This window comes from Vanellus vanellus, assembly GCF_965231255.1.
Source record: "Vanellus vanellus genome assembly, contig: HAP1_SCAFFOLD_35, whole genome shotgun sequence".
Lineage (NCBI taxonomy): Eukaryota > Metazoa > Chordata > Aves > Charadriiformes > Charadriidae > Vanellus > Vanellus vanellus.
The window spans coordinates 576,550-588,254 of NW_028128889.1; the positions used below are offsets into that span (position 1 = coordinate 576,550).

The window sequence follows — 11,705 nt, forward strand, 5'->3', positions numbered from 1 at the left end:
CTTCACTCGGCATTTGTTTTGACATATGTGGTGCTTTTCTGTGACTATTCTTTCTGCACAGAATATCCTAAAAAGAAAACCATTTCATAAAAGATGGTCGTAAAGTCCCTGTTAAAGAACAGGAAAGATCCCCATGAGCTGTGGAGGAAGCCAGGGAGATTGTAATAAGTACCAGGAAGATCCAGAAAGCTCAAGATCCTGTCTGAAGAGTGAGTGCCTCTGAGCAGCAGTGATTGGCCTTGCGTAGGACTTGACTGGCTGCCAGGTGCCCACTGAGCTGTTCTGTCACTGCCCCTCCTCAGCAGGACAGGGAGAAAATAAAATGAAAAGCTCATGGGTTGAGATAAGGACAGGGAGATCGCTCACCAGTTACCATCACAGGCAAAACAGACTCGTAATTTATTGCCAATCAGAGGAGGATAATGAGACAGAAGAACAACATCTAAAAACACATTCCCTCCACCCCTCCCTTCTTCCCAGCATCAGCCTTGCTCCTGAATGCTCTACGTCCTCTCCCAGAGTGATGCAGGAGAGTGGGGAATAGGGATTGTGTTCGTTTTGTATCACTTGTTTGTGCCACTCGTTCCTCCTCATGCTCTTCCTCTGCTTCCTTCCAGAAGCCTCCCAAAGTGTGGGCTCTCCACAGCGTTGCAGCTTCCTTCAGGGCACACCCACCTGCTCTGCTATGCCATCCTCCACGTGCTGCAGGTGGATACGTGCTCCACTCTGGATATCCACAGCCTCCATGTGCTGCAGGGGTCAGCCTGCCTCACCATGGTCTTCCCCACGGGCTGCAGAGGAATCTCTGCTATGGCACCTGGAGCACCTCCTCCCCCTCCTTCTTCACTGACCTTGGTGACCGCAGAGTTCTTTGTCTCACATATTCTCACTCCCCTCTCTCAGCTGCTGCTGCGCAGCCATTTTTTACTCCTTCTTAAATATGTTATCAAAGAGGCACTACCACTGTCACTGATTTGCTCAGCTTCGGCCAGCGGTGGGTCTGTCTCATAGCTGCCTGGAACTGGCTCTGCCCAACGTGGGGGCAGCTTCTGGCATCTGCTCACAGACGCCACCCTGGAGCGCCCCCCTACCAAACCTCTGCCACGTAAAGCCAATGCAGTGTGTCTGGGAAGGTGGGTCAGGGGATGTCAGTGAGTAACAAGGTGATGGCCGATGGCTTTAGCAAATCCTCACAAGCAGGCTTAAAGATCATCAACCAGGCTTGGGCATCCCGCTTGGTGAAACACATCAAGGTCTTTCAGAGCCACTTCAGCATTTCATTTTCCACCTGTAACCAGTGCCTCTGACTGCCTGTTTCACCAGAACCCAGGGACCTCCTTGTCAGGTCATGCCCTCCATGGCCTTTTCAGTGATGGCCCTCAGTGGGACCTGCTGACATGCTCAGAAACTTGAAGGTTTGCTGCTGACTCTTCACTTCCATAGAAGCTTGTTCCACCTTTCAATAACTGCAGTTCAAACATTTGACACCAGAGGGCTCATAAACACCCAAAAAGCCCTAACAAGCCAAGTCTTGGGGCAGAGTTTTCCTCAAGTCCTCAGTTCTCATGTGGTTGATTAGAGAGATTTCAAAAGCCCACTCAAAGTGAAAAGAGTTGAATAATAAATAACAATAACAAAGCACTTGTTCTCTTGCTAGTTCTCTTTTTTTTTTTTCTGCTTACAGATTTAGTGAGGTCAGGAATCCATTGTGGGTGCTGTTCCTGAGCGCCTCCGAATGGATAGGCTTAGACCAATGGAAAAAATGTTTTTCTGTCAAGCACAGAACCGAAGCCCACTAAAACACTCACTGCTCGGAGTCTCTCAGTGTTCCCTTTTTGCCCACTGCGAGTCACATGGTGAATTCACGAAGCCCCTCAATTCACAGAAGGAAGCAAAGAGACACAGTTAATGAAGTGCTCTACTTTGAATAGCCAAACCTGCACTCATCCCAATGCATCAGGGATAAAGGATCCATTTCAAGTAGACTCTGCAGCACCTACACCAACTCCTGTTTAATTCCCTGCAGGGTAGGGGACAGGTGGCTCCTTTGCGGGTGGAGGCAGGGATGAGAGTCATCTCCTCTCATGTTGGAGAGCTGGGGTGCCATTGCCCAGGCTTCCTTTCCTACCCAAGGAAGAGAAACCAGTTGTCTCAACTGTGATGCTCTGACACAGCCTGTCTGGTGACCAGCTCCTGCTCCAGAAGTGCTCCTGTAGATCATGGGTCACCGGGGGGTCCCAGTCCTATGTGGGGGCTTTAGTGCTGAAGCTCTTGCCCTTCTGGCTCTTCCTGGGCATTTACCTGGCTGCCCTCCTGGGCAACGGCCTCATCATCGCTGCCATAGCCTGCAACCATTGCCTCCACACCCATGTACCCCATGTATTTCCTCCTCAACCTCTCCTTCCTTGACCTGGGCTGCATCTTTACCACTGTCCTAAAATCCGTGGCCAATTCCCTCTGGAACACCAGGCCCATCACCTATTTGGGATGTGCTGCTCAAATTTTTTACATTCTCTTTTTAGTTGTAGCAGAGTATTTTCTTCTCGCTGTCATGGCCTGTGACCACTATGTGGCCATCTGCAAACCCCTGCACTATGGGACTCTCCTGGGCAGCAGCTGATCATACCTGTTTCTGACAGATTGGACTACAGACCTCCCGAGCTTTCTTCCAACCTCAATTCCAACCTAAAGCAGGGACGCCTCTCAAGGTTAGAGATTCCTTACCTGAGACTAAGAGATCATTCCTTGCCCAAGGTGGAGACATCCCTTACCCACAACGGATCCTGAGTAAGTGACAGCATGCTGAATTAATACTCTGACACACTGCGAATCCATAGAGCTACCCACATATTATTAATGTTGTAAGAATAATTCCATTAGACATGAACAGTTGACCAAGTCTGAGACTATGATTGGACCCAGCCAGACCTAGGCTTCAAAAAGGAGTTTAGAAGGCAAGGAGGGCCACACTGAACCTCATTACTCAACAGAAGGGTCATAGAATCATAGGGTTGGAAGTGACCTTTAAGATCATCAAGTCCAACCATCAAACTAACACTGACAAAAACACCATTAAACCATGTCCCTAAGCGCAACGCCTATCCATCTTTTAAATACCTGCAGGGATGGCGATTCCACCACTTCCCTGGGCAGCCTGTTCCAATGAATGACAACCCTTTCTGTGAAGACATTTTTCATAATCTCCAATCTAAACCTTCCCTGACGCAACTTGAGGCCACTTGCTCTTCTCCTATCACTTGTTACTAGTGAGAAGAGACGGACCCCCACCTTGCTACAACCTCTTTCCAGGCAGTTGTAGAGAGCGATAAAGCCTCCTCCAAGCTCCTTTTCTCCAGGCTAAACAACCCCAGTTCCCTCAGCTGCTCCTCATAAGACCTGTTCTCCAGACCCTTCACCAGCTTCACTGCCCTTCTCTGGATATGCTCCAGCACCTCAATGTCTTTCCTGTAGCGAGTGGCCCAAAACTGAACACAGTACTCGAGGTGGGGCCTCACCAGTGCCGAATACAGGGGAACAATCACTGCCCTGCTCACCAAAATATTCCTGATAGAGGCCAGAACGCTATTGGCCACCTGGGCCCACTGCTGGCTGATATTCAGCCGGCTGTTGTCCAACATCCCCAGGTCCTTTGCTGCCAGACAGCTTTCCAGCCACTCTGCCCCAAGCCTGTAGCGCTGCATGGGGTTGGTGTGACCCAAGTGCAAGACCAAGCATGTGGCAATCTCAAATCATTGGCCTCAGCCCATGGACCCAGCCTGTCCAGATCCCTCTGTAGACCCTTCCTGCCCTCAATCAGATCAACACTCCTGCTGAACTTGGTTTTGTCCACAAATTTACTGCGGGTGTACCCAATCCCCTCGTCCTGGTTGTTTATAAAGATATTAAAGAGGACTGGCCTCAGTGCTGAGCCCCTGGGGACACAACTTGTGACCGACCGCCACCTGGCTTCTGAGGGAGTTTTCCTGGAGATCTCACAGTCAGCAGCACTAAAAGGCAGCAGAGCTTCCTAGAACAGCATCTTCCAGGCTTGGTGTGGATGCTTAACCTTGGCTGGCTGCCAGGTGCCCACCAAGCCACTCTATCACTCTTCCTCAGCAGGACAGGGGGAAAAATAAGATGAAAAACTTCTGACTCTAGATAAAAGCAGTTTAATAAAGAAAAAAAAAAAGGCCCCATGTGGAAGCAAAGGAATCAACCAAACAAAAGATTTATTCTCTACTTCCCATCAGCAGGTGATGTCCAACTACTTCCTGGCAAGTAGGACTTTGGTTGCTTTAGAAACCCCTCCTCCTCCTTTCTCTTTGCTTTTATTGCTAGGTGTGATGTTATATGGTATGGAATGTCTCTGTGGTCAGTTTGGGTCAGCTGTCCTGGTTATGTCCCCTCCCAACCTCTTGCCCACCCCCAGCCTACAGGCCTGTATTTGCAGTGGGGGTTTGGAGAGACAGCCTTGCTGCTGTGTGAGCACTGCTCAGCAGTAGCCAAAACATAGGTGTGTTATTAACACCATTCTAGCAACAAATACAACAGTAGGACGGCACTGTGAGGGCTGCTATGGGCAAAGGTAACTCCATCCCGGCCAGACCTCACTCTTCCTAATCACTGGGTTGATCTCCCGCCTTAGCTGCCCTGCAGGCCGCCATCCCCCGGCCTGTCCTGCTCGCCTTGCTCAGGTACGGTGGGGCTGGGCCCTGGCTGGGGAGGCACCACCTGCGTTGCCAGCCATGGTCTCACCATTGGCTCCCAGCTCGCCTTCCTTTGGAGAGCAGCCCGGCTCTTGCTGCTCCCTGTCAGGGGAAGAATGTCTTCTGACCAAGTGTCAACATTCTTAAGAGAAAACCTGCACCTGACCTCATCATCTGGCCTCACTTCTCATTCTCCAGGCAGAAAATATGCACAAAGGTATTTAGGAAGTATAACTCATCCCACTTAATGTGGACAACTGAAATCACTCTAGAAGCATCGGTTTCCTTTTACGGACCATCTTCTTTCATCCAGGTGAACACATGCTCCCCTGGGCCAATGGGAAAAAAAAGAATTTGAATGAGGGTAACTCATCAGAGGTGCTCTGCACAGATGAACCCAAAAGCAATGGATTGCCCTCAGGAAGTCTCCCTGCATTGATCACAGCAGAAGCGTAGAACAGTTCAGACTTTGCAGCCGTCTCCACGGTGTATAAAGTTACCTGAAATTAACTGTATCCCCTCCGTTCTCGAGCTATGTGCAGGTATCACTTCTGTTTCTCCTCCCCCTCACAACTGCCTTCCTGGCTCTGCAAACAGGGCTCAACGTGCACTCACCCAGAATAAATCATCAGGAGCTTGCCTTCATACAATGACTGGATAAAACAAAGACATGTATAAGGACGTTCACATTTTCCTCTGTGTGCCACTGGGAGTTGGATCTCATTAGGGTTTCCTGTGCTGGCCCAAGAGTCACACTGCTCTCTGCTCACACAGCGTTCTTGAAGAACAATATACAACTCCAGGAGTGGCTGATAGATGTTGCCTCTGCCTTCACTTGCAGCACAGTGTAGGCCTTGGCAGGTAACTTACTGTTCTCTCATGTCTCAGCTCTGGACACAGAGAAAAGGCCTGAAATTTCTGCGTTCTCAAAGACCGGAAGTCCAAAGTTCCTGGTGGTTGGATACTAAGGTTCTCATACCTCCAGCACACACCACGATTGGAATACAGAGATATTAATGTGGATTTTCTCTGCCTCATTACTTCGACAACCTGGTCCAGTGGGAGGTGGCCCTGTCTATGGCAGGGGGGTTGGAACTCGATAATATTTAAGGTCCCTTCCAACCTAAACCATTCTATGATTCTATGAATCATATGTTTGCCCTCCCCACCCCTTTCTCCCTACCAAATACACTTACAAAATCTCTTCTTAGACAGAAAAGATTTCCTATTTCCTGAAGATTATCACACTTCTCTTCAAGCCCACCTTGGGACCATCTTTCATCTGCTGGTTCCTCAGGCTGGAAATAAAGGGTCTCATCAAAGAAGTTATGACAGTTTTGAGAAGGGACACTGCCCTGTTATAGAAAATGTGGTGATCTGAAGGCTGGACATGCAGGAAGATGCAGCTACTGTAGCCCAAGATGACAAGGATGAAGGGAGAGAAACATGCAGAGAATGCCTTTTGCCATGAGGAAGCTGACTACAACCTAAGAAGTATGGTACTAATGATGTACAGGTAGGACCTTGCTGTCATGCCCAGGGAGCCAAGGAGAATGATGCATGAGGCTCTGAAGGAGATCAGCTCAATAATCTGTGTTTCTGCACAGGACAACTTCATCAAAAGCACACTGTCCTAGAGGAAGTGCTCAATACCCTGCAGAAGGGCAGCCTGGCAACCGGGACAGTGGAGACACGGATGGCCAGGAAGCCTGCAGTCCACAAGCCCACCTTTAGGGCTGAAGGTAAAGCTGACTGTTCATGAGCACAGGCGGCTGAAGAGGGTGGCATATGGCATCATAACAGTCGTAGGACATGACAACCAGAAGCACAAACTCAGTGCAGCCCAGAAGGCAGAGGAAGTAGCATTGAGTTAAGCAGCCTGCGTAGGAGATGGCTTTGCTCCCTATCAGCCAGTTTCCGATGGCTTTGGCTGGGATGGATGTCGTGATGAAGTTCTCCACACAGGAGAGGTTATAGAGGAAAGAATACATGGGCCTGTGGAGGTCTCCTTCAGCAAGAATGAGGGAAATGATCAGCAGGTTTCCCACTAACATCACCAGGTACGAAGGCAGGAGAGAGAATGCCATTGGGCCCTCCAGAGGGATGGGAAGCCCAAGAGGGGGAACTCTGTGAGAGTCGTGTGGTTCAACATTTTTTAACAATTTTTTAAAGAACCACACAACTTTGTAAAACTTTTCAAAGATTGTTAACAAGCCCCCAGGGAGGCTTCGGCAGTAATGGCTCTCAGAGGGACCCATTAACACTCCAAGAAACTTTGGAGTTAACATCTGACTTCTACTTCTTGAGAGGTTTCTTCAGCTTCCTCTGTGTCTGAGGTTCATGGACTCAGCACCAAAATCACCAGAGAGGTCATTAAAATGCCTTGGGCTGCTCCTCTGCCGCTAAACTGGTCCAGGCTCCTGGGAGGGAGGAGCTCATGGCAAGTGGGCGTGCTGCAGGAGACAGCTCTGCCCAGGAGGAGCTCCTCTGCAAAGCACAGCAGGGCAGGGTCCAAGGGCAGACGAGCGAGGCAGAGAGGGGTTGAAGGCAGTTTGGAGCAGGAGGACACTGAGAGCTCACAGAGAGAGAAATCTCCACAGCCCCTGACACGGTAAGTCTCTGGCTGCGGGGCAATGCAGCCGCAGCTCCTGCAGGGATCTCCTAAAGCTGCCATAGCCCAAAACCTACGGGATCTCGCTGCAGTGTAGAGGAGGAGGACGTGCTCCAGAGCAGGGATCCTCTGCTGCACCATCAGAGGGAATGGGCACGATGGCTGCCTTCTCCCGGGGACGGCGTCAGGGCTGTGAAGGTGTGTGTGCAGGCACAGGTGCCCAGGGCTGTCCTTCTCAGCAGGGTCCCTGCACCCCAGGGGACCGTGTGCCGGGGCAGGGACTCTGCCGCCTGCCAGGGTCAGCACTCAGCCTGTCCAGGGAGTGCCCCACAGCCTGTGGCAGAAGCTGTGGGTCGAAGGATTGACCCCCGGCAGGGCAGGGCAGGGCAGGGTCCTTCTGCTGTGGAGAGGCTGCTGCATGGGTCAGGTTGGCTCACAGCTCCACATCACCCCAAGAGGTTTCACAGGGGACTTCTCCAGAAGCCCATCAAGACAAGGGCTACCTGGGAGTTGTCCTGGTTTCAGCTGGGATAGAGTTAATTTTCTTCCTAGTAGCTGCTGTGGTTTGGATTTGGTATGAGAATAATGTTGATAACACATTTTGTTTTATTTGTTGCTCAGTAATGCTCATACTAAGTGAAGGACTTTTTCATCTTCCAATAGAAACTGAGAGGGACCATAGGCAGGACAAGCTGGGCAAAGGAACGTTCCATACCATCATGCTCAGTACATAAATGGTGGGTTGGCGGGGAGCAGGAATCTGTGATCGCTGCTTGGGATGGGCGTCGGGTGGTAAGCAAGTGTATTGTGTCACTTTTAGTTTTTATATATACTTTTACCATTATTATTTTCTTTTCCATTACTGTTATTTTTAACTGTCTTTGTCTCAACCCATGAGGTTTTTAACCCTTTCTTCCCTCTTCTCCCTACCCTTCTGGGGAGGGGAGTAGGGGCTGGGGAGGAAGGTAGTGTACTCCAGTGTTGTCTTCTCCCCCCAGGGCTGAGGAGTGACCTGGCTCTGCTCATATCACTACAGTTTTAAGACATCCAGGACTTTCCTTGAGGTTTTCCTGCAGGAATATGCTGAGCAGCTCCACTTCATTACAAGTGGATGACCGATGAGGTAAAGAGTGAATTTCAGAGGCTGTCACACCCTTTTCCAAATCCCCGCTGCTGCGGAGCAGGGATGACTCCTTGGGAGCCCACAAGAAGCTCCCGAGCCCACAATTGGACAGCACAAACCAGAGCTCCAACATGGGAGATTCAAAAAGTCCCTGGAAAAAAGGAGAGAGGCGATGTGTGTTTTCAGGGGTTGAGGATTTGAAGGGCAGGGAATGGGAAGAGATTTGCTCAGAGCTGCCCTGAGTTGTGAGTGTGCTTTCTCAGTCAGCAGTACCTCGTGAATCAAGGGATCAGATGTCCAACGGCAGTTCCATCACTGAGTTCCTCCTGCTGGCATTCGCAGACACACGGGAGCTGCAGCTCTTGCACTTCTGGCTCTTCCTGGGCATCTACCTGGCTGCCCTCCTGGGCAACGGCCTCATCATCACTGCTATAGCCTTCGACGACCGCCTCCAAACTCCCATGTACTTCTTCCTCCTCAACCTTTCCCTCCTTGACCTGGGCTCCATCTCCACCACTCTCCCCAAAGCCATGGCCAGTTCCCTGTGGGACACCAGGGCCATCTCCTATGGGGGATGTGCTGCTCAGGTATTTCTACTTCTATTTTTGATCTCAGCAGAATTTTATCTTCTCACTGTCATGGCCTATGACCGCTACGTGGCCATCTGCAAACCCCTGCACTATGGGACCCTCCTGGGCAGCAGAGCTTGTGTCCACATGGCAGCAGCTGCCTGGGGCAGTGGGTTTCTCACTGCTCTGCTGCACACTGCACATACATTTTCAATACCACTCTGCCAAGGCAATGCTGTGGACCAGTTCTTCTGTGAAGTCCCACAAATCCTGAAACTCTCCTGCACAGACTCAGACTATCTCAGGGAACTAAGGCTTCTTCTGTTTAGTACCTCTTTTACTTTTGTGTTTTTTGTTTTCATTGTGGTGTCCTATGTACAGATCTTCAGGGCTGTGCTGAGGATGCCCTCGGAGCAGGGACGGCACAAAGCCTTTTCCACGTGCCTCCCTCACTTGGCCGTGGTCTCCCTGTTTATCAGCACTGGAACGGTTGCTTACCTGAACCCGTCCTCCATCTCCTCCTCATCCCTGGATTTAGTGGTGTCATTTCTGTACTCTGTGGTGCCTCCAGCAGTGAATCCCCTCATCTACAGCATGAGGAACCAGGAGCTCAAGGATGCCCTGAGGAAACTATTGCAATATACTCTATTTCAGCATCAATGAGATAACTGTCTGTCTCCTATGACTCCCAGCATATTCACAGAATACAGCAGGATGATCTCTTGTTCATGAGCTTCTATTTTACTTTCTTTTTCTTTCTTTCTTTCTTTCTTTCTTTCTTTCTTTCTTTCTTTCTTTCTTTCTTTCTTTCTTCCTTTCTTTCTTTCTTTCTTTTTTCTTTTTCTTTCTTTCTTTCTTTCTTTCTTTCTTTCTTTCTTTCTTTCTTTCTTTCTTTCTTTCTTTCTCCTTCTCTTTTTTCTTTCTTTATTTTCTTTCTTCTATTCCTTTCTTTTTTTTCTTCTTTTCTTTCTTTTCCTTTATTGCCTCCATCCTTCCTCTGTTTTGCTCTTTTTCTCTTTATTCCTTTCTATTTCTTTCTCTCCTTTGTTCCTTCATTTCCTTGTTCATTCCCTCGTTCCCTTATTCATTCATTGGTTCGTTCTTTCCTTCTTTCCTTTTTTTTTCCTTCTTCTCATATTTTCTCTCTTTCTCTCTTTCTTCTCTCTATCTCTCTTTCTCTCTTTGTTAGACCTGTGGTAATATTATTCCTAATCTCACTTCTTAAACATTTAGGTGTATTTTCTTGCCCAGTGACCTGGTGTACATGAGAAGCCAGATTCCCCCTGTAGTTGAAACAAAACAGAGGCGGCAGCAGAAAATCAAGTTTTAAACCCCCTGTTTCTGAAAACTTTCCTGGAGCTGAGGGTGAATCTCCTCTGACTCTGCAGTCCCAGCATGGGCTGTAAGCAAGCAGAAGGCCAGGGGATGTCCCGCTGGAGAGGGATTCATGATACCCTGTTGTACTGGCTTTTGATGGGATAATTCATTTTATAGTGGCTAGTATGGGGATATGTTTTGGATTTGTGGTGAAAACAGTGTTGATAATATGGGGACAGTTTAGCTATTGCTGAGCAGGGTAACACAGCGTCAAGGCTTTATCTGCTCCTCTTAGTTCCCTGAGAGCAAGTAGGCTGGGGGTGCACAAGAAGTTGGGAGGGGACACAGCTGGAAAGCTGACCCCAACTGACCCAAGGGATAACCCATACCATATGATGTCGTGAACAGTAATAAAACCCGGGGAAAGAAGAAGGAAGTGTGGGATGTTTGGATTTACGGCATTTGTCTTCCCAAGTAACCATTACGCTTTCCTGGAGATGGCTGAACACCTGCCTAATGTTTGGAAGTACTGAAGGAGTTCTTGATTATGCTTTGCTTACTCACGTAGCTTTTGCTTTGCCTATTCAACTGCCTTTCTCTCTACCCTTGATTTTTCTCAGGTTTGTCCTTCCGATTCTCTCCCCCATCCCACCCAGGGGGGAGGGAGCCAGGGGCTGTGTGGTTCTTCGCTGCCTACTGGGGTCAAACCATGACACCTCTTTGAAACATCACACACCAGATTTAGTGCAGCACTCAAACGCAGAGGCACTGGAAATACCCCACGGTCCTACCAAGCCCCTTCCTTGGCCATAGGCCCATCAGAAGTGGAAGCTGGAAAGGGGCTGTCCATCTGAGTCTGCTTCCCACCCTGACCATCACAGCCAGTGCAGGGTCACCCCGTAGCCTCAGGGCACCACAGTCCTCGCCCGCTAAAGAGCAGCACTTTAGCTCAGGGCCCTGTGGGGAGCATGGACAGGGGTGCAGAAACAGCCGGCCAAGCCAGCACGGACACACTCATATGGGAAAAGGCTCTCTGTGATCGCGGGTGTCCCAGGAGAGGAGCAGGAGACCATGTGTGTGGAGGGGATGAAGAAAAAGAGCGACCCATTCCCATGTGTCCAACTGGGGCAGGCTGCTGTGCCGCTGGCAGAGCAGGAGCTGCAAGAGGAGCCCCAGGGCAAGGACCCTCCTGCTGTCCTGGGGAGCGGGGCTGGCACAGGGGGGCTGCAGGCTGCTGGTGAAGGGCACCTCCTGGGCCTGACAGCAGGAGAGGCACTGTCACAGACCTCTCTTTCATCCTTCCACGTCCAGCCTGCAGCCCTGGGGCTGATGGGGAAGCTGAGACCCTTCTCTGCCCCCCAGCAGCTGCTGTGCCCTTC

General features: G+C 49.9%; 1 protein-coding gene and 1 pseudogene across 2 annotated transcripts; one reads left to right on the top strand and one right to left on the bottom strand.

Annotated features, from left to right (window-relative positions):
- Positions 1-5,931: 5,931 nt before the first annotated feature.
- Positions 5,932-6,858, bottom strand: LOC309683846 (olfactory receptor 6M1-like; annotated as a pseudogene). Its single transcript has one exon. The product of its transcript is annotated as an olfactory receptor 6M1-like (transcript).
- Positions 6,859-8,733: 1,875 nt separating this feature from the next.
- LOC309683870 (olfactory receptor 14J1-like) lies at positions 8,734-9,672 on the top strand (the record flags this gene model as incomplete). The annotated part of the gene is made up of 1 exon (XM_082499860.1): positions 8,734-9,672. The coding sequence occupies one exon, from the start codon at positions 8,734-8,736 to the stop codon at positions 9,670-9,672; it is 939 nt and encodes a 312-aa protein (XP_082355986.1).
- Positions 9,673-11,705: the final 2,033 nt, after the last annotated feature.